Source organism: Indicator indicator, chromosome 2, assembly GCF_027791375.1.
Source record: "Indicator indicator isolate 239-I01 chromosome 2, UM_Iind_1.1, whole genome shotgun sequence".
Classification (NCBI taxonomy): domain Eukaryota; kingdom Metazoa; phylum Chordata; class Aves; order Piciformes; family Indicatoridae; genus Indicator; species Indicator indicator.
The window spans coordinates 8,761,157-8,782,760 of record NC_072011.1 but is presented as its reverse complement, the minus strand read 5'-3'; the positions used below and the strand labels follow the sequence as shown (position 1 = coordinate 8,782,760).

At 38.3% G+C, this 21,604-nt stretch overlaps 1 protein-coding gene across 1 annotated transcript in view; it reads left to right on the top strand.

Moving 5' to 3' along the window:
- MDN1 (midasin AAA ATPase 1) overlaps positions 1-21,604 on the top strand; it is a 111,485-nt gene that overhangs the window by 74,708 nt on the left and 15,173 nt on the right. The window contains exons 64-88 of the mRNA XM_054399271.1: positions 717-878; positions 1,588-1,861; positions 3,150-3,385; positions 4,035-4,130; positions 4,365-4,459; positions 5,180-5,304; positions 6,429-6,575; positions 7,003-7,112; positions 7,665-7,738; positions 7,920-8,115; positions 9,192-9,351; positions 9,521-9,667; positions 11,477-11,603; positions 12,446-12,551; positions 13,511-13,626; positions 14,850-15,329; positions 15,875-16,095; positions 16,452-16,598; positions 16,817-16,989; positions 17,921-18,082; positions 18,200-18,340; positions 18,559-18,700; positions 19,584-19,753; positions 19,972-20,115; positions 20,735-20,867. Of these exons, the coding sequence (XP_054255246.1) occupies positions 717-878; positions 1,588-1,861; positions 3,150-3,385; positions 4,035-4,130; positions 4,365-4,459; positions 5,180-5,304; positions 6,429-6,575; positions 7,003-7,112; positions 7,665-7,738; positions 7,920-8,115; positions 9,192-9,351; positions 9,521-9,667; positions 11,477-11,603; positions 12,446-12,551; positions 13,511-13,626; positions 14,850-15,329; positions 15,875-16,095; positions 16,452-16,598; positions 16,817-16,989; positions 17,921-18,082; positions 18,200-18,340; positions 18,559-18,700; positions 19,584-19,753; positions 19,972-20,115; positions 20,735-20,867 (4,084 nt within the window). The remainder of the gene's footprint in view (positions 1-716; positions 879-1,587; positions 1,862-3,149; positions 3,386-4,034; positions 4,131-4,364; positions 4,460-5,179; positions 5,305-6,428; positions 6,576-7,002; positions 7,113-7,664; positions 7,739-7,919; positions 8,116-9,191; positions 9,352-9,520; positions 9,668-11,476; positions 11,604-12,445; positions 12,552-13,510; positions 13,627-14,849; positions 15,330-15,874; positions 16,096-16,451; positions 16,599-16,816; positions 16,990-17,920; positions 18,083-18,199; positions 18,341-18,558; positions 18,701-19,583; positions 19,754-19,971; positions 20,116-20,734; positions 20,868-21,604) is intronic.

The following is a 21,604-nucleotide window of genomic DNA, read 5'->3' as shown; positions in this document are numbered from 1 at the left end:
TCAAGCCTGTTTAGGCTTTTAGCAATAGGACAAGGCAGAATGGTTTTAAACTGAAGGAAGGTAGATTTAGATTAAATGTAAAGCAGACATTTTTCACAAATGAGGGTGGTGATGCATTGGAAAAGGTTGCCTCATCCCTGGAAGTGTTGTTGAAGGTCAGGTTGGACAAAGCTTCAAGTAACCTGATCGAGTAGAAAATGTCCCTGCCCTCTGAAGGGGTTTGGTCTACATGATCTTTGGAGATGTCTTCCAACCAAAGCCATCATATGAGTCTAGTCTGATAATTGTCAATGTAGTGTTCTTAAAATTTTCTCTTTTTTTTTTTCCAATGAACTGATAAAATGTAACTTTAACATAATCTAAAATAGTAGATTTGCTCTTTTTTTTTTCATCAAGGCTTAAAATCATAGTCTGTAATGTTTATCAAAGATTTTATTTATTAAAAAGAAACAAACCAAAACCATACATAAAATCCCCCAAACTCTGTAGAGAGTTTCTTTATAAAGTGGTTAAGAAAGGATACTAGAACTTGGCCAAGTGTCCTGTTGCATGCAGTTGTCTTTGCTTTTTCCTCATTGGCTTGTTGAGATGGGAACTCACAGATGTTCCTTTAAGTAAGATGGTTTTGGTTTGCACTGTTGTATACTGAAGAGTAGGAAAGAGCCAAACAAGACAGATCAGCTTGTGTAAAAGTATGCTGCTTTGTGTTTCCATAGGCAATTATAAATGAATGGGATGAACAGGAGCGTCGTGCCCAAGAGCAGGAGGCTATGCAACACAGTCTGTACAGATACAAAAGTAAAAGCCATGGGACAGGACGGAGTGAGGAAGAGGAGGAAGAAGAAGAATTTAGGAGGAGATTTCCTTTTCATGAGAAGGTAACAACTATAACTTTTGTAAACAAACATGAAAACTACATTTGAAGTAGCTCCTGAAAATAATGTGCTCTAAGTAATACAAGATGAGGAATGAAGTAGCTTTTTCTTCAGTCAAAAGAAAAATAGTGGTTAATTTTGATATTGAGGTATTAAGTACTGTGCTTTTACTGCATTTCACCTTCTGCTTGTAGAAAGTTTTTTGGAATTAATTTTTGGTCTTGAACTGTACTGTGGTTCAGGTGAATAATCCCTAGCTTCATAACTGCAAACAATATAATCAGTTATTTGTGAAGAAGGTTGATCTTGATTTTATGAAGCTGTGAGATTCTACTCAAATTGGACTGACCTGTGTTACTGAATGACTTCTGAAATATGTCTTCACTAAGCTGTGTTTTGCAGTACAGAAATCCAGCATTGAGGTGGTTTATGATTATAACTGCTGCTGATTTTTTTGGGAAAGATTCTTACTTGGCAGCAGCTCAAGGATTGCTGTACTGCACTCTTGCCAGCTGTAGTTGTGCCCTTAACTGGCCTGTTCCCCTCTGTTCCATTTCAGATGGACACCTGAGCTGTGGGGCAGGCAGTGTATTGATCTGTATAGCACCAGCTCCAAATCAGTAGCATATTGCTGCCAAAAGGGAGATGGGGGAGAGGGTAGGCATTAAAGGAAGAAATTGTCGTTGACTTTTGATTATCATGTGATCTGCAGGACTTTGAAGATATCACAGCTCAGCCAACCCTAGAAGAAAAAATGGAAACTGAAGATCCATTGGAAGACCAGCTGGAAGTTGAGAGAGCCCTCTTGTCCAAGAGCTCAATGCAAACAGTAATGATGGTTCATCAGCAGTTGTGCTTAAACTTTGCTCGATCCCTCTGGTATCAACAGAGTCTGCCTTCTCATCAAGCCAAACATTATTTCAGTACATTTATTTCCTGCTATCAGACTGGTGCATGCCTGGTGTCACAGTTCTATCCTTTAATTGGTAAGATTGCTAGCAGTATTTCAGACCTGCAGATTTAACTTCCATAGTATTATTTTGGTTGGAAGAGACATCCAAGATCCTTGAGTACAGCTTTCAACCCAACACCACCGTGGCCACTAAACCACTAAACCCAAAGTGCCATGTCCATCCACTTCTTGAACACCTTCAGGGATGGTGACTCCACTGCCTCCCTGGGCAGCCTGTTCCAATGCCTGACCACTCTTGTAGGAAAGAAATTTTTCCTAATATCCAACCTAAATCTCTCTTGGCACGATTTCAGGCCATTTTCTTTTGTTCTATCACCTGATACCAGAGAGAAGAGACCACCCCACCTCACTCCAGCCTCCTTCCAGGGAGTTTTAGAGAACAATTAATGATTGTTTCAAAATAATCGTATTGCAGACCTGTAGTGGGAAAAATGCACGATTTAAAAAAAAATTATTATTCTTTTATGGTTTATGGGTTTATTTCTTTTATGATTTGTGGTTTTAAAATTCTACTTGTTAATCCATAAGACCAACACAGTTTAAGAATAAATGCAATACTAAGTGAAGTCCTGTGGAAGGTGATGCACTTGCAGAAATTTCCCAGGAGTAAAATTTTTTAATTAAGGTCATAAAAAAATTAGTTCAAATGGAGCTCTCATTTTCTTTTTTCTTTTTTTTTCCTCTTTTCTTTTTTAAAGGTGTTGGTTGTTGGGTTTGGGTTTTTTATTTTGTGGGGTTTTTTTGTTATGGGTGGGTTGTTTTGGTACATTCGATGTGCAGATCATTGTAACAATGTCCAATACCTCAGGATCATCACTTCTCAAAGCAGTTCTAATCTAGATGTGTATATGTGCAGTTAAGAAGCAGCAGATAAGGGCTGCTGTTTGTACAGTAACTTACTTTTGTATTCATACCTGAGGTGTAATATATATTGGGGTTTTGTGTGTTTATACTGAATTACTTTTTCACAGAGCTTCGCTACTAATATTGTAGTCAGTATCTCCTTGATGTGAATTTATGCACAGAACAATTGTAGTCTTCTGACAGAATCAGAGCCCACCTTCAGGATGCCAATTTTACTTTTTATGTAAAAACTTAGTAAAATAGAAAAACTTTAAATACCTTTTTTTTAATCCATCCTCTCATCTCATTGCTTATGTGGCATATTCCTACATCCTTGTAACACATAATATGCTGAGGCTTGTGATACAGGGAAGAAAAAAACCCTTCAGCTATTCAACTGAAAAAAGAATTAACAGCATGTGTAATGTCTTTTTTTTTTTTTTTTTTTTGCTTCCTAGGTGCTGAAATGAATGATAGTCTGCTGGGAAGCCAGCTTCTAGTTAGCACTCTTCTTCACAATACCTTTTTTGAGGAATTAGCTTCGGATCTCACCCTGCAGCAAGATGGCCCTTATGACTTCTACCAGCATCCTAACATCCAGCAAGTCCGACAGTGCCAGCCGGTGCTTGATGATTTTGTTAAGGAAGTAAACAGGCTACTGCAGGAATGGCCAGAGCATCCAGTACTTGTGCAGGTAAAAACACCTCAAGAAATGCTTGGTTAAAAACAAAGCATTTTGAATTGCATTTGGGGTGTATGTGTAGACATAATTATATAGATGTATACACTTGTCTAGATGTTGTCTGGATTACTCAGGCAGATGTTTTGAAGACAAACTTGTTTCTTCTTAAGAGGTATTAGGTATTATTAGTGGTTCTATTTGAGTTACAAAGTACTAGGTGGCATTCACTGCCCACTCTGATACTACAGCTTTAAGCAGTTTTAAATCTGCCATAACTCGCAAAAATTTTTTAAAGTTCTGTTGCTGGTTGGGCTCCTGTTTTTGTTTTTCCCAAAAAACCACTTTTTCTTAGTACTTTAAAATTAATCTCTTTGATCCCAACGACAGGGCTTGTGTAGCCCTCAGATTATATGAGAGTAATGCAAAAACTGAGAATTGATTGGGATTGTTTGTATTAGGTCATTTGTGCTCCTTTCCCCAAGTGGACTGGCCTTCACTGAACTACTAATGAGTTTATATTAAAATGAAGAAGCAGTTTAAAATAAAAAAAATCATGTATCTTGCAGAGGAGGTTTATGCTAATACAAATTAACTTATTTACATGACTACTTCTGTTGAAGATCATTTACTATAGGTTGAATGCTTGTTTTTCATTCTGCAGCTGTTAGTTGTGGTGGACAGAATCCAGAGTTTTCCACTCTCTAGTCCTCTCTCAAAGTTCCTGAATGGTTTGGAAATTCTTCTTTCAAAGGCACAGGTAGGAAAAGAGCTAGGGGTAAACTCTTTTGTTTCCTTATTGGCATTGATACCATAATAAAATAACCTGTTTACTTATCAGGATTTGGGGAAGTGAATTTGCTCCATACTCTTAAATTTAAGGAGCAGGAATGTAATCCAGAGTACTGCATAAATCTTGCCATGCAAAGACTAATTTCTGACTTTGTGTAAAGGAGAATTTTTTATTTTATTTTTAATTTTATTTTTTTTTTAGGACTGGGAGGAAAATGCTGGTCGAGCTTTGTCCTTGAGAAAACATCTGGCTTTGGTCACACAACTGATTATTCAGTGGCGCAGACTGGAGCTGAAGTAAGACCTGTCCTTCCCTACTGCTTTTCCATAGATACTGCAAGCTTCTGTTTCTGTACAGAGTCACATTCCAATGTAGAGTTGTCTTAATCATGGAACAGACTTCTGTGTGTCTCTGTCTGTCCTAGTAACGATGTGAGGGAAAAAGAATCCCAAAGTAGCAGCTGTACTGGCTCAGAATGAGCATCTCCAGCTCATGGTGACCCTATGTAAATGCCTCAGGAAGAGCAGAAGCAAAACAGATTAACCACAGTACTGATGCAGTACATCCTGATGTTTTCCCAGTGTTCTCCTGTTTTCATTCTAGGGTTTCATTCTACTGAGCCTGCAGTGTTTTGTCTATTTAAGAACACCCATTAAATTTTCCTTAAAAGTTATTGTCCTGCTAAGTAAAATTTTTTGCACTTTTATCTTCACTGTATGCCATGATCAGGAATTCCACAAGTCTGCCTCTAGTTTTGTGAAAAGAAATTGATTTTGTTTTACTGTCCCTAGCTCTTGCATTTCTTGTCTCTTATTTAATAGTAGTGACAAAGCAGTGATCCTCAGGAGCTGATTGTGTGAATTAACTACATATATATAGATACTCCATCCTGTAAAATTTTCCTTTAGTTTAGTAGAAACAGAGAATAAAATTTGTGTTGTTTTGAAGCCCAAACTAACCAGAGTATTTTTGTTTTGTTTTGTTTTGTTTTTTGTCCCTTCCTTTATTGTTTTCAGCTGCTGGTCAGTAAGTTTGGACAATATTATGAAGCAGCATGCAGAGAAATCCACCAAGCACTGGTTCTCAATCTATCAGATGATTGAAAAGTTTGTTCAAGAGCAGACAGAGACAAACACAGAAGGTAAGTGCTGTCCTCCTATGAATATGTGATACAGTTCTAGCAATAACTAAGGATGCTAGAGTTTGAGAATGCACTTTCAGGTGTAGTTCTTGTACTTTTTTTCCCTACAACAAATTCCATTGCTGTATAGGGTCTTCTGTGTAGACAGAATCTCACTCGGTATTTATTTCTGGAACCACCTCTGCCTCTCAGGACTAACATTGTACATTTGGAAAAAAAAAAGTCTGTAAAAAGCATCTAAAAGAAAGTACAACTGTGCTGACCACATGATGCAAATATAAACATTTCAAACAGATTGGGAGAGTAGGTCGCCTCCATCTGCAGCTGGAAAAGGCACCTCATTTTTTTTTAACTGCACAAAGCATAATCGATATCCCAGCTGAGCTGCTTTTAACACCCTGTATAAACCCTAAAGAATTCTTACAGTAAGTGGTTTGGTACCTACTGTTCTTAGCAAATCTGTCTGCAGGTGCTCACATGATGTAAAATAGGGAAAGTAAACAGTTATCAGTCCCTTGTCTCCTCAAAATTCAATACAGTTGTGAAGACAAAAGTAGCATCCTTTAATATTGGGCAGGGTTCTTTCAGTGTTGTGACTAATTAATGCAATTAGTTGGAGAGCTTCATAACCTAGGATTATTTTATATCTCCAAGTGGGCAGCCTGCCTTCTCCCATAGGTAATTTGCTCTAAAGACACTATACCAGATTTTTCAGGATCTACTTCTGTCTTTGTAATTTTGAGGAGTAAAGGAACTGGCAGTGGCTAATTTGTAGTATGCCTCAATGACCAAAAAAGCCTTTCATTCGCAGAGAATAGCAAGTATTCTTTAAATATTTGATGTACTCTGAAATTGGACATATGGTTGGCCTTCTCAGTCACTATCTCACTGCTGCCTCTCTCATCCCCTCTCCTTTCTTTCCTGTGTGGTATTTGTTGATTGCTTATTGTTAAATTAGAATTCTCCCCACCACCCCCCCTGCCTCTTTTCTAATACAGACCTGATATTTAGTTGAAAGTTTACAGACAGCAGACAATTTTCATGTACAGGGTTTGTTTGGGTTTTGTGGGGGGTTGGTTGTTTGTTTATTTCTCCCCCTTCTAAATTTCTGGTATGATGTTCAGAAACTGAGCAAATGGATCTGAAAACACTGGTCAGCACACTACAGGCTTTCATCGAAGGATCTGGTCTGGGAGAATTTCATGCACGACTTCAAGCACTCCTGGTTTTCCACTGCCATGTCTTGCTGATGCCACAAGCAGCAGAAAAGGGTAAGTTGTTAGCCTTACATGTATTGAGTTGTCTTTACAACAACTTGATCATCGGGTATTCAGGACTTCCCAAACAGATCACTAAGCTCGTAAATACAACACAAGCCTATGGTCATCATCTCTGGATGTGTTTAAAGGTCGTTTAAATTTGGTGCTTGGGGATATGGTTTAGGGGGTGAACTTTTTAGGGTAGGGTTAATGGCTGGACTTGATGATCCCAAGGGTCTTTTCCAACCTGAATGATTGTGGTGTTTTTTCTGTTATCACGGAGAGCACTGCTGGTCAGTTTACCCAATCTTTGGGTGTTGCTAAGTTTTGTGATTTTAAAAAACAAAAAGGGTGTGTGGATGCATGCATTTCTTCTCTTGATACTAAAGAATACTTACTGTGTTTTAAAAAGAAGCTTGTTATTGTCTGTCCCTTCCAGACATCCTGTGCAGCATCCTGTGGAATCTATACAATTACTATAAGCAGTTTTCAGAGTGCGTTGAGGCCAGAATTGCTGAACTTCGTCACCCTATAGAAAAGGAACTTAAGGTAAAAGGAAGTTTCACCCAGACAATATATTGATCTAACCAAAGGGACAGTGGAGCAGTTATTGTTTGAGTTTGTATATAATAGCTCTATGGCCAATGAAATCCCTACTCTGGGCAACCCGGTCTAGTTGAGGATGTCCCTGCTGACTGCAGGGGGAGTTGGACTAGATGACTTTTGGAGGTCCCTTCCAACCCAGACCATTCTATGATTCTATGATTATGCTTCGTATTTTCTTTGGCAAGAATTTTCTGTTGAGGTGGAGGGGTTGGTTGAAGTCTTTCATGTTTGGTCAGTACCATTTAGCCATGAAGATTTCTACCCAGTAGTGAAGCCCCTCTGGATTTCACAGCCTTTTGCTCTGCAGCAGTTTTAGTGTGACCACGTGTATACATGGAATCAGATGCCTATGTAATATTTTTGACACTTACTAAAAAGTCTTGCATTTTAAGGCTAATCATCATATCTGATGAGCTTTAATGATAGATAATCTTTTATATGCAAAGGCTTCATTGAATTTCTCTAGGTAATCACTTTTGTTTGTTTTCCTGATAGGAATTTGTGAAAATTTCCAAGTGGAACGATGTCAGCTTCTGGGCTATAAAACAGTCAGTTGAAAAAATACGCAGGTAACTCAGAGCTCTATATTTGAAATCTTCCTTCTAGATGAAATCCAGAGTCACCTAGATTTGTTGATTAAATTTAAATGCAAGAATGTTTCTTCTACCCATAACACAGTGGGAACATTTATTTCTAGCACTGAGAGGATTATAAAACCCAGTGATATTTTTACTTTCTTTTGGTAATTAGGACCCTCTTTAAATTCATGAAGAAGTTTGAATCTGTTCTGGATGAGCCATGTCAGCCTGCTTTGGTGGAAATTGGTAAGGAAGAGCACCTGGATTGCTTGCAAAAACAGGAAGAATCTGAGAACAAAGAGACCAAAGTTCAGAGGCTAAACAACACATTAAGAAAACTCCTGTCTACTAGAACAGATGTTGCCAAGGTGACTCTATTCTGTATGCAAAATGTGGGAAGGATATTTTATCTGTTCCCATCTATATGTTGCTTTTCAATGATGAATGCAGAAAAATTTTGTGAGTCAGGTCTGTTGAATATATCACCAACTTTTGATCTTACTTGTGTTCCGTGTTATGCAACACTGCAGATGGGTGGGAATGCAGCAGGAAAGTACAAGCACATTCTATATGGATTTGGCACCGTGTCTGTGTTCTAATACAGAGATAATAACAATGACATTTCATCTCCAATTTGCTTGCATATCATCTGCTGCAATTCATTAGTTTCCTATTAGTGAATAATATGAATTGGGAATTGAAATTGTTAATTACCCTTTATTTCTCAACAAGGACCGAGATAAATGATCATGTGGCTGTAGGATTTGTGTGTATGTAAGTTCTCATTAAATATAAACTTAGTTTGAGCTTGAATCCTGATAGGGCAATTGCATTGTCAACTAACAGCAAATGTGTGACAGCTACTGTTTTTGCCCTTTTTTTGCCTTGGACTAGTTGGTACATGGTAAATCATACCCCACAGGTAAGTGTGTCTCTAACTTAAGTTGTCCAGCTCAGAGAGGAAGGCAACTATTTTTCTTCCTGAAATAGATTCTTATTCTCATCCATTAAGTGTTTATTAATAAGGTGCAAGGAGACAATTGTAACTCATTAGAATTTTTGAGTGAATGGGAAATGCTCAATTCCTCTCCATTTTTAAGGCTCCATTCTGTTTCTTCAGACCAGGAGAACAGCTGATCCTGTTCTTGTCCTCTGATAGTCATGAGGGTGGAAGGAGGAGGCAGAAAGCTGATATATATCTAATGTGTTTGTTTTGTTGGGTGGTGGTCTGTTTGTTTGTAAGTCTGTTACTGGTAATCAACAGGGTTATTGGTTTCACTTGGTGCAGTTTCATCACGTCTTTAGGTGTTGGTACCAAAGTGTTTCAGCATTTTGGATGAATGTAAAATTTAGCCCTTGTTTTTGCAGCTATTTACTCTTAATGGATAAATAAACCAGCTTTGAGTTCATGTGTAATTGGACTGCTTTTTCTTTTTTGTCTCAGAGGGTGCTTCCAGAGGAATGTCAGGATGGCATTACATTTGATACAGAATCTCTTCAGCATCGTCTCCCTAAGCTTACTAAAAAAATGAAGAAAATGTGTACAACAGTTACAGAAAAGAATTCATTCTTAAGCCTGGTGGAAAATCTTGACCAGTTCACAGGTTAAGTATTCTTGTGATTTCCATACCACGGTTGACCTCTGTAACATAAATGAAAGAAATCAGGGAAAGGTGTAGAAATACAGTTCCCTTCCCACACTGCCTTCCCATGTCTGCTTTGTGCACTTGAGATTGTCACACCTCTTACCTTTTCCTGCTATCTTCTCTACAGGTGGTATCATTGATTCTGTAGCTGAACTGCAAAATTTAACAGTTGATCAGACAGCAGAGAAGGAGAAGCAAAAATCAGAGGCAAAGCATATTCAGATGCAGAAGCAACGGGCTTTGTCAGATCTCTTTAAAAGCCTTGCTAAAACAGGTGAGCTTTTAACAAAAATGTGCCTGATTTAGAAACACAAAGTTTTTAAGCATTTTACTAGTTTTGCCAATACATCTAAAGCCACCATAATAAAACATTCTTGAAGTCACTGAGCCACTAACGTGTAGAAGCATTTAAGTCTCTCTCTCCTTGTTGACTATTTGGCCTGGTGTGTTAGCCCTTTCAAATGCTTTCTGTTCTTCCTACATTCCATTAGATGTAAAAGAGTAGCTTTTCTGAAGCAGAAATCTACTCATCTCCAGTCAGAAGTCACTGCATAGTTTTTAGAAACAAGTGGGAAGTTCATTGTCTCATATCCCTTCTCAATACAGAACTGAAATTAAGTTAGCTTGTTTGAATGAGAGTTCCTCTCTCGATGGACTGGCAGAGGTCAGATTGGCAGAGGTGTTGTTGAGCCATGGAGATTGAACAGTCTGTTTATGGGAATTGTAGGAGGCACTCAGTTCAACACTTCAGTCTCTGTTGGTCCTCTTGCTAATCTTAGGTAAAGGACCTACCCAAACTCGTTAATTGTTGCCTTTTCATTGGTGTTATGTTAAATTATTTATCAGCTGTCCCTAGTCACTGGACAGTTTAGATACCAGCAGAAAGAAGCAGTCTTGCTAAATAACTGACAGCATTTTGCTAAGGCATAGCCAGAAGTAAAAATTAATGCCACTTTGCCTTTTTTTTTTTTTTTTTTTTGAAGAGACTTTAGTGTTTTGGTGTCTCGTGGACACCATAGTTTCTGCCCTGCAGTGATCCTAATAACCTCAAACAAAAAAAACCAACCAAACAAAAAACCCACAACAACAACATAAAATAAATTAAGAAAACCAACAAAAACTAAGAAACAAAACCCAAATAAACAAAAAAATCCCTGTTCCTTGTGGTTGCAGAAAGAAGCTTAGAAATGGGGTGTATTAAGTGTTCCAAGAAGGCGTGAGTTAGATAACAAACTGACTCAAAGTGTCACAGCAATAGGAAAATAAATGAAAGCAAAGTGCCTTCTGGGAGGCAGGGTAAGGCATCAGTTGTAATTTTTGGTGTTAGTATGTACTGAGTAAATTCTTCCCAGAAATAAAGTCTGCCTAACAGAAAGGCGTTCTGCTAGGCTATAGCCATAAAAGACAGAAACAAAGACGTTGTGTCTGGGGGAGCAGTGGTCAGCTTACATGCTCTCACCCAGATAAACAGCTTGTTTACCAGACTGGCAGGGGTTCTGTCTCCTTTGTTCTTTTTCCTGCATTGCCCTGTCTTTCTGCAGGAAGGAGGGGAGAGAAAGGGACCCTGTCTAGACATCTTAAGGCCTGTCCGGGTTTGTACTGGGCCATGCCATGACCCTACCATGACACCACCACCACCACCAACCTCCTTTATACCCACAAGTCTATGTTTGTTTTATGTCAGCTGTGTTCTTCACCCTTGTTCAACTGAAGACAGCTAAGCTATGATGAGTTCTTACATTACCAAAATTGTGTTCAAAGATTTTTCATAATCAGCATTAGGAAAAATACATCAAGAGATTTTATATCGCAGAATCAAAGAACCTTTGGCGTTGGAAGGGACCTTGAAAGATATCCAGATATCCAACCCCCCTGCCAGAGCTTGATCACCTAGACCAGGTCACACAGGAATGCATCCACGTAGGTTTTGAATGTCCAGAGGAGACTTTATAACCTCTCTGGGCAGCCTGTTCCAGTGTTTTGTCACCCTCACAGTGAAAAAGTTTTTGCCTATGTGTCCTAATACCAACTGCCTAAGTGACATTTTTCATACAAAAGCATGTGTGTTTAAATGTCATTCCAGGTTTGTCATACCGGAAAGGTCTTTCTTGGTCCCGTTCAAAGGACTATCATGAAGTACTCTACCTGCGGCCACTAGACTTGCAGAATGCCTTCAGTGTGGTAAATTGTACACATGAACTGGATGCCACGTATGTACACAGCATTTCTAACCCTTAGATTGTATGAATTACAGCTATAAGAGAATTTCTGGCATGTATTTCACCTAGGATTTTAGATACTCATTTGTCTTCCCTCCCATTACCTCCCAGTTTGAAAATCCTGTATGTAATGTCCTGGCATGTACAACTTAGAGAGGTGTTTCTTTATCTCTTTATCCTCAGCTTCATTGTCACTGTGAATTTGATTTCAGTTAATCCTCTACCACCCAGCTTTGCCTGGGATGTTTTGCTGGCATCATATTAGAACGCAGACTGCGAAAGATTTTGTTCAAGATGAACTCTTATTTACAGGGATTACTTAATTGTTTTGTTTTCATTGACTAATGGGATATTTCAGGAGAAAACACAATTAGTTCAAAGTGGACATTCCTTGAAAAACCTCCTTAGAGGAAAGATGTTCTTTTAGACATTGCTCTATTTTTCCAGCAGCAAGGGATTTTTGTCAATGAGCCATGCTGGCTACTGTCCTATTCAGGTGTAAGTTTATTTTTAGTATCTTTTGTCAAGGCCAAAATAAAGGTTTCCCTATCAAGCTGGATTTAGCTGCATGAAAAAAATGCCATTATTACATATGAAATAACAGTCAAAGATGGAAATTTTGCTGCTATTGCTTACATTTCCTTGGGATTTATCTCAAAATTTAAATGTTTTCTTAAGACTGGAATAGTTGTGGAAAGAATGAAGAATTACAAGATGATTTTGCAAAATAACAAATTGGAAGCAAATTCATTAGGTTGAAGAACTGGCTGGGTGGTTCCAGTACTGTGTTTATATGCATTCCTAATATCAGACTTCTTTGTGTGCTCTGTCAGGTTGCTGACAGAAATTTCTTCTGCATGGGATGGATGCCAGAAGTACTTCTATCGGTCACTTGCACGCCACTCTAGACTTCTGGCAGCATTATTAGCACCTGCCAAGGTAAAACATTGAAGTAAAAAAAAGAAATCCTATTTTTGTTAACTTTTTTTTTTTACCAGTTTGGACTGAAATTTTCTAGTAGCAAAAAGATGAGATCATTCTTTATTCTGTAATTTGGTACCAAATATGGTATTTGGGCCCAACCGTTACATGCAGCATCTTAATACCTGTTGTTCTATGACAGAACATTATTGGTTTAGTGATTGAAGTTAATAGTGTGTTATATACACAGTATCTTTCATCCCTTTTTGTGCACAAAGGAAGCTCCCAAAATGCTGAATCAAAGCCTGTTAGGAAAACAGAACCAAGATTAGTTGTTATTCATGAGAGAACCAGTCGAGGCTTATAATTGGATATAACTGGAGCCTGTGTATAGAACAAAATTGCTGATACATTTCTTTGCTTAAAAGTTAGTCTAAAATCAATAGACAGAACAAATGAGTTTTGACAAATCAGTACCACTTCTTCAGTATTCTAGGAAAAAGGAAATCTCTTCCAGATCCTCTTCTTACTGTTCTTCACCTCTTGTTTTGCAATGTGATCTTGTCCAATATCACAGCTGGCAGTGCCATAAAGACTGGAACATAGCTGAGATCAGTTTTGCTCTGTGTTGTGAACAGGCTTTAAAAGTGGAGCTCGTCCTAATGGAAGGAGTTAAAGTAATTGTCACTTAAATCTGGTAAAATTAATTGTGCACGTGGTTTAAGCAGTGGTCACAAGCATCAAAATGTAGGGTGACCTCTCTCTAGATTTTAATAATCATTATGTAAGGTAGATTTACCATTGGAACTAATTCCCTGATAAGAATTGCTGCAATGGAGTGCAATTTAATGTGATTGTTGTTGCAGAACCATAAACACAATAAAAATAGTCACAGTGCAATGAAGTAGAGGCACAAAGAATGTTGCTGTCCAGTTATTCATCAAACTGTTCCCTCCCACTTTGTCTCTTTTCTTTAGGATATTGGATTAGGTGGCATTGAACGATGTAAAGGATTCACTGCTCACTTCCTGCAGATACTTGTCAGACAGAGGCGATCTCTTACTACATTGACAGAACAGTGGATCCTACTGAGGTATTTCCATGTTTTCCAACATTTAAATGTTGGCAAGGAGTTCAGCAGTAAGCAATTCAGATCAAGAAAAACAAGAAATAAATAAATGAAATTATTTCCTCTACTTTCCTATGTCTCTCCTCCCCTCAATTAAGTGTACATATAAAGACGAGATGAGATGAGGGACAGATGGGGACATGGGGACACACGTGACACACAAAAAAAAAAGAGGATTAAATATTATTTAACCTGTCATTGCAGCCAATATTTTGGAATCAAAATAATTTGGGAAAAGCAAATTGGACGTACATGAAGGCCATGAAATAATTACTATAGTTAATTATGAAGTTAAGCCTATAGATTCTAACTCGCCTTTGTTATTGATCTAAGATAATATTGGCCATGTTTGAGCTGTTGCTTTGAGTTGGAACAAATAAATTATCTGGATGGCACTATGAACCAATATGAAGAAACCTCAAGTTCTTACAAAGAATTGTAGAAAGGTGGGAGATACTAGATCTGGTGTCAAAACTGCAGAAATGAGAAAATCTTTCTCACTTGATGTGATTTGTCACTCATCAGTTTCACCGCATGTACCACTGTTCTGCGTATTCATCCTCATTGCTATTGTAATCCATAAAACTTTTCTAAGTTGGGTCAGGAGCTAAATTGGGATTGGAGATTAGTGGTGCAAAAATTATGTTAACCTTTGGAAACTTTGAAAACAAACAAGAATAAATCAAAAAAAAAACAAAAGCACAGAATGCAAAACCCTAGTTTTACAGTTACAAGAATAGTAAAACCTCTAAGACGCTTACCTGCATTCCTGTGACTTTCATTGTGAATCAGACTAATAATTTGTTTTGAGTTGATTATTACACAGCACTTCAGAGAATGAAGATGTGTTAGAATATGATTTGATTTTATAGTGGAGGACTATGAATAATACTTGAGTATCAGGTCAGGAGTTTAAGGTGTAGATTCTGAGAACTCTCACAAAGCCCTGTTTTCACAACTCAAACATATGCAACGGAGAAAAATTCAGTAATTACGAATTTTTTTTAAAAAACATCATTCTCGTTTTGCCTATAAAAGTTTGGGGCTTTTTTTGTTTTGTTTTTTCCCCACTAACTTCATACTATTTAGAGCTTTTATGAACTTGGTCTAAGGGTTGAGGTTTTTCAAAGGGAGGTATGACATAAAACTAGATTGTAACTTGGAATTCATTCTTTCTTCTTATCCAGGAACCTCCTGAGCTGTATACAAGAGATAGATTCTAGATTGACTGCTGACAGAGAATATAATGTAGCATTTCCTCCTCAAGACAGCTTTCAGTGCTGGACTGATAAACTGCAGCAACTTTCCATGCAGTGTGTGATGGTTCTCGAGGAGCTGTCTTGGTTTATGCAATGCTGTCCAAGAGAAGAGTCAACAAAGTGCAGTGACAGTGAAAGGACGGATGTCAAAACAAACATTTTTCAGAGTTCAGGACCTGAAATGGGAAATGCTTTTAAGGGAGTAGCTGACCTAATTCCCTCAGAATTGAAATACCTGACTCCAGTAACAACTGAGCAACTGCCTCCTGGATGCAGGATGCGAAATAAGGATCAGTTATGGCTGCAGGTAGCTGCACAGTTGACTGCAATGCAGGCAAATGTGAAGGCAATGAAAGCAGAAGTGGATAAAATAAGACAACGGTCATGTGAGACCTTGTTGTATTCCTGGTGAGTTCTGCATGTGCATAAAATTGAATCTCTGTATGTTGACATAAGAGGTGTGAAGTCACCTTGAAAACATTTGTGCATATATTGAAAAGTGTGTTCAGGTGCTATTTAAACTTGTTTCTGTTCATATTTCTTGCAAAGTGCAGTGCCTGTCTTTTAAAACAAATGTCTGTGTCTTTTCACACTATCCTGAGAAGTCACTAAATAAGTGGTTTGTCTAGGCTTCTCAGTTTGTCTTTAGTCTCGTAGGATTTCCTCCCTGTAACTGCTTAGTTGAGGAAGTGAATTTCAAATGTAAATTTAATGGAGAAATTTTTTATTTTAAAAGACCTCTATAGCCTAATTGATAATAACAATGACAATATATATGCCTCTCATTCTCTGCTTCAAACACTGTGAGTGGCACATCTGCTGATTGGCAGACTTCTTATTTAGTATGTTCAGCGTGGAGATTAGGTGCCTTCCCGTCACTCCTGCCCCAAGAAAAGGTGTAATCTTAAATTGAAGTGTTTGTTCTTTCAGCATGATGGTATTTCTTGTTGCAGGAGAGATTTTGAAGTTTGCACATCAGCTATGAGTTGCTTGCTTGAAGTCTCAGCTCAGTTACAAGGCATAGAGTCCCTGTTTCTTCCAGATGTGGAAGGAAAGCAAACTGCAAATCAGATGGCCCTAATCAAAAGCCTAAAGTATATACAAGAGGAAGTTAATAATACATCTGCAGACTTCACAGCCTGGAGATCACAGCTTCTTGCTTCCATGACAAATGGTAAAGGCAGCTCTTCTCTGCCCATTTTTAAATTTAGGTAAAGATAAAAGAATTTATTAGGTTGGTTATTGCAGAAAATGGCTCAATATTTATTTGGATATCCAGAAACACTTGGTGAAATCCAAACTTATAAAATTTAGCCCAGACTTAAGTTATGGAATAACGTGGTGGGATTTTTCCCCCCTTAGTCACTGTTGATGATGGATTTTTACACCATAGTTTGTAGGTCAGGGTTAGCAAGGATATTTCAGTAGAGCTATGTGGTAAAAATTGGATAGTGCTTCTCATGCATAGGGCAAACACAGTAACTAATTTAATGTGTTTCTATGTAAAACTCCCTGTGTTATGAATCAAAGGAAATCAACGGTCAGATGAAGAGTTTGTGGAGCACTTCTCAGCAAAAGTGGAAACAGTTATCCATGTTGTTCTCTATGCCATCCAATGTTTGGTCGCGAGAAAACAGGAAGACGGAAAAGAGGAAGAAAAATCTTCAGAGGAAAATGGTAGGCTTGTTAATTTACTTCAGGAGGAGGAGAGTTTCAGCTATGCAAACCTAGAAATTCCTTAAACCGTGTCTAGCAGAGGCACTAAGAGACAAGGAAAGTGCCATTTTAACAGAAGTCTATTTCAAGAGATAAGAAGGATATTCCTAGATTGCTTGATGGAACATTTTTAGAATGCCTGACTTGATTTACATGTTTTCTTTGTATTTCAAACACAGAGGATGCAGCCTCATTTGATGTGATTAAAGCAGGACATATAACTAAGCTTTTGGATGAAAATCTTTCTGCTGATCTGGATTCTTTGCATGTGCAGAAAGCCATTTTAGCAGTTTCAGAACTTCTGGAGGACCTGAAATCTTATGGGGAAGATTATACTTCAGAAAAACATAAGGTAAAATTGTTCTTCTCAAGAGGTTTTGCCTTAGGGGGTCTCAAAAGATTTGGAACTGTCAACTTCGATTGAATGTGCATTGCTGCTTCTTGTCTAGTGGCCTAAAGCTACAAACATGTGAGAAATTATATCCAAACACAGGTAGAATCATACAATTGGTCAGGGTTGGAAGGGACCACAAGGATCATCTAGTTCCAACCCCCCTGCCATGGGCAAGGACACTGACACCTCATACTAGATCAGGCTGGCCAGAGCCTCATCCCACCTGGCTTTAAACACCTCCAGGGTGGGACCTCAACCATTTTCCTGGGCAACCCATTCCAGGGTCTCACCACTCTCATGGTGAAGAACTTCTTCCTTGCATCCAGACTGAATCTCCCCACTTCCAGCTTTGTTCCATTCCCCCTAGTCCTGTCACTACCTGATATCCTAAAAAGTCCTTCCCCAGCTTTCTTGTAGGCCCCCTTCAGATACTGGAAGGCCACAATAAGGTCACCTCGGAGCCTTCTCCTCTCCAGACTGAACAGCCCCAACTCTCTCAGTCTCTCCTTATCCATGTCATCGACAAAGATGTTGAACTTGACTGGTCCCAGGACTGATCCCTGAGGGACTCCACTTGTCACTGGCCTCCACTGGGACATGGAGCCATTGACAGCCACTCTTGGGGTGCAGCCATCAAGCCAGTTCTTTTTTTTTTATTTATATTAAGTACTCTTCTGTACCATGAAAGCCAGAGGTTCCTTTGGTAAGTAGGAAAAGTTTTGGGGTTTGTGAAAATCTAGAAAAAACTTCAGAAACCTTAGAATCCCCTCTTGCCTACTTACAGTTCTAGGTTGAGCATTGCTTTTCACTCTTACCATCACGCTGTCTAAAGTGCAGCTCAGTATGTACACAACCATGTTTGACAGCTGTCCTTTGCTTTTAACTGCAGTTCTTCAACCAGTCCTGCTATTTGCTGGTACGTCTACAGCCCATGCTCTGCAAGTATTCAGACCTTATCCTCTTCTACCTCACTGTTTCACTGGCATCTCACCGGAGTACTGGAAAATTGCTTTCTGTTCTAACGAGCATTTTTACAGAGCTTGCCCAAAAGGTGAGTGATTAGCGATAACAGTGGAGATATGGTAAGCATGTATTTAATGTTTACAAGGGTTTAAGTAGAAACTAAGCTGAACTATAGGAAGTTCTGAGTTTCTGTTTCCCTTTGTAGGGGTTTTGTCTGCCCAAAGAGTTACTTGAAGAAGAAGAAGCTGGAGAAGGAGCATCACAGTTTCACGATTATGAGGACGCTGGTATTGGAGATGGGGAAGGCAAGAAGGACGTGAGCGACAAAATAGAAAGCGAAGATCAGGCAAGTGTCCTGGGTTGTTCTTGTTTAATTTAAGTCAAAACTGAAAAGAAACCTTGGAATCTATGCTGTAAATGTTTCAGTTAAAAAGAAATGTTAAGTTTCCTTCAGTGTCCTGTTTTGGTCGGCTTTTATCTTTGCATACAAGCTTGTAAATATTGTTGTGGGACTTACTATATTGGCAAGATCCCTTGTCATTGTTTGTTCTATCCATAATTCAGATCGAAGACAGTTTTCAGAAGGGTCAAGAGAAGGAGAAAGAGGATCAAGATTCTAAACCAGACATTGAAGGAGAAGACAATGCAATTGAAATGTCAGAAGACTTTGAAGGAAAAATGCATGATGGAGAACAGGAGAAAAAAGGTTTGATCCTTCCACTTTGGCAAACTTATAAGAAATATTCTAGATCAGTCCTGTAATGGTTATATTTATTATGTAAAGAAGCATATACTGAAAAGCAGTGCCATTTGTGTGTGAACACTTAAGAGGTATTAATATGAATGCAAAGATGTATACAAAGGAAATACTGTCTCTGCTTTGTCACTGTGGTGGTTTTGCAATGAAGGAGCCAATTCTTTCTTCTTGTTGTGAGCTGATCTATAGACATATCTTACAGTCAGTCACTGAAAATCAACAGAACACTTCAAATTATGACTGTCATTGACTTCAATATATGACTAAGAAAGCAGTGCAAAGAATTTAATTCACTTTTTTAAACTGGGAAAACCAGCAACATTTGTTAGGTTCATTCAAGTTATTACTCACCCAAAAGGTAGCAGTTTTTCACTGTGAAGGGTAACAGCTGAAACATGTGAAAGTAACATGGCTTACAAATTACAGTGGTGTTAAATCTACTTTTAAATTTGACAAAGTGCCAAGAATAAGTTCATCTGCACGAGAAGGGAAGGTCCAAAGCCTAGTAAACAGATGAAGCAGAATGGACCTTTCTTCTCCCATTAATGCCAAAACGTCTTGAAAAGGAGAGAGAGGGCAAGGAATAGTTTGTCATCCGTGTTTTGCATCTGGTACTTGTTAGTGTGAGGGAGAGAATGCTGTGGGCATCTGTAAGTCCAAGAGAACACTCTGAAACACATAATTGGGACCCTGCTCTTAAAGATTGTAGTGTCTGTTTCCACACATCTCCACTGACTGCAGAGGGCAATGAAATGGAGGTGCGGCTATGACTGCTTGTTTCTGAATGTCAACTGTTTCTTCTGTACTGAAACACGTTCTCAACTGTACACAGAAAATGATGATAATTCAGATGAAGAGGAGGAGCTGGATAAGCAGATGGGAAATCTTGATAATGCTGAAGCTGATGATAAACTAGATGAGAGGCTTTGGGGGGATGATGACGATGATGACGATGAAGATGTCAGTAGTAAAACAGAAGAAACTGGACCAGGAATGGATGAGGTATGGAGAAAAGGAGTGGAGAAAAAGAATATTAAAGGAATTAAACTCTACTATGGTGATGTGACCTAGACCATGAACTCCCTTGCATAGCTCTTGGATGATTGGAGTATATACAAATCATTTAGTGTTCGTTTTTTTGTAGCAGATGCTATCTTCTCACTCGGACTTTGAGAAGCAGGTAGCATAATTGAATTTCTTTGGAATTTGTTGGTTAATAGGAGGATTCAGAGCTTGTTGCAAAAGATGACAATTTGGGCACAGGAAACAAGGATAATAAAAAACAGCCTCCCAAGGATAAGGAAGAAGAGCAACAAGATGATGAGAGTGGAAACAACGAGAAAATCCATGAACAAATTGATGAGGTAAAAATGATTTGGACTGCACAGAGAATGTTTCTGTTAAGCCATGTTTTGTTGCTCACAGCATGTGTTTATGAGAATTTGAAACACTATTTAATAGTTAATACACTATAAAAATGTATGCATTTCAAAGCTAAAAATTAACCATACTGTATCCATTATAATACGTGTGATTTTTTTTTTTTCTGATCTGTAATCCAGAAAGAATTTTTGTTTACACTAGTCAGAATTTCTAATGACTGCCAAACCAGGTTTTAGACTGAATTGGTATTTTGGTGGGCAAAAAAATCTGTATACAGTATACTTGAATATTCTGCATAGTATGTAAGTGTGCGTTTACCTTCTGCAAGAGTGCAGACTCTGTTCAGAACTGTTCAACTAGGAAAACTGGATTCTGAACACAAAACATACTCTTTGGAAGAAGTAATAATTTATGTAAATGCATTTGCTGAAATTAGTGTTTTCCTGCTATTTATACACTGGAAATTCATTTTTAATCTAAGCGTTTTGGTGTCCTGGAGAATTCAGAAGCATCTTATTTGTCATCTTTACCTTTCCTTGTATTTTATTACATACCTGTCTTTTTTTTTTTTTTTTTTTCACCACATTCTTCTGCTGACAGCGTGAGTATGATGAGAATGAAGTAGATCCCTACCATGGCCAGCAAGAAAAGGAGCCTGAAGTTGAACCTTTGGACCTTCCTGATAATTTGAACCTGGAGACTGATGAGAAGAGTGATGAGGAAGAGGATGAAGGTACCACTAAAAATTTCTCTACAGATTCCCAGATGAAAGCCAAATGGAAATAAGGAAGAACAGTCATTCAGATAATGAGCTCTTTTTCTTTATAGAAAGGAGAGAAATGATGGCAGAATTCTGTATAACAAAAAGCTGTAAATTCACTTTTGTGTCTCAAAATATCAAGATAGCAAATGCAGGCCAGATAAGAACTCAGCATTACAGCATTTTCTTTTACCTCACTGCACACACTGTGGAGTAAGTTTTCTCATGTTATCCAAGAGATGCACCCTAATTTATGCTAGAAGCTCTTATTTCATTGCCAGTTGCTTTTGTGGTTTCAGTTTTTTTCTATGATACTTACAAGCATTTGTCCTCAAAATCCACTATCCCTCAAGAACATTAGGTTAAAGGCAGGTAATAGGAATTGATGATGCTATATAGTTCATAGAATCACACAAGGCAGGTGTTGGAAGGAACCTCTAGAGATCATCTAGTCCAACCCCTTTGCCAGAGCAGGTTCACCTAGAGCATGTTGCACACAGTTTGGCAGCCAGGAAGGCTTTGAATGACTCCAGATACAGAGACTCCACCACCTCTCTGAGCACCCTGTTCCAGTGCTCCCATCACCTTCAATGTAAAGAAGTTCCTCCTCATGTTTAGATGTAACTTCCTATGTTCAAGTTACCTACAAACCAATAGAAGAAATGGTAAAGAAATTCTCTGCTGTAGAAAATCGTAGATTCCATGTATAG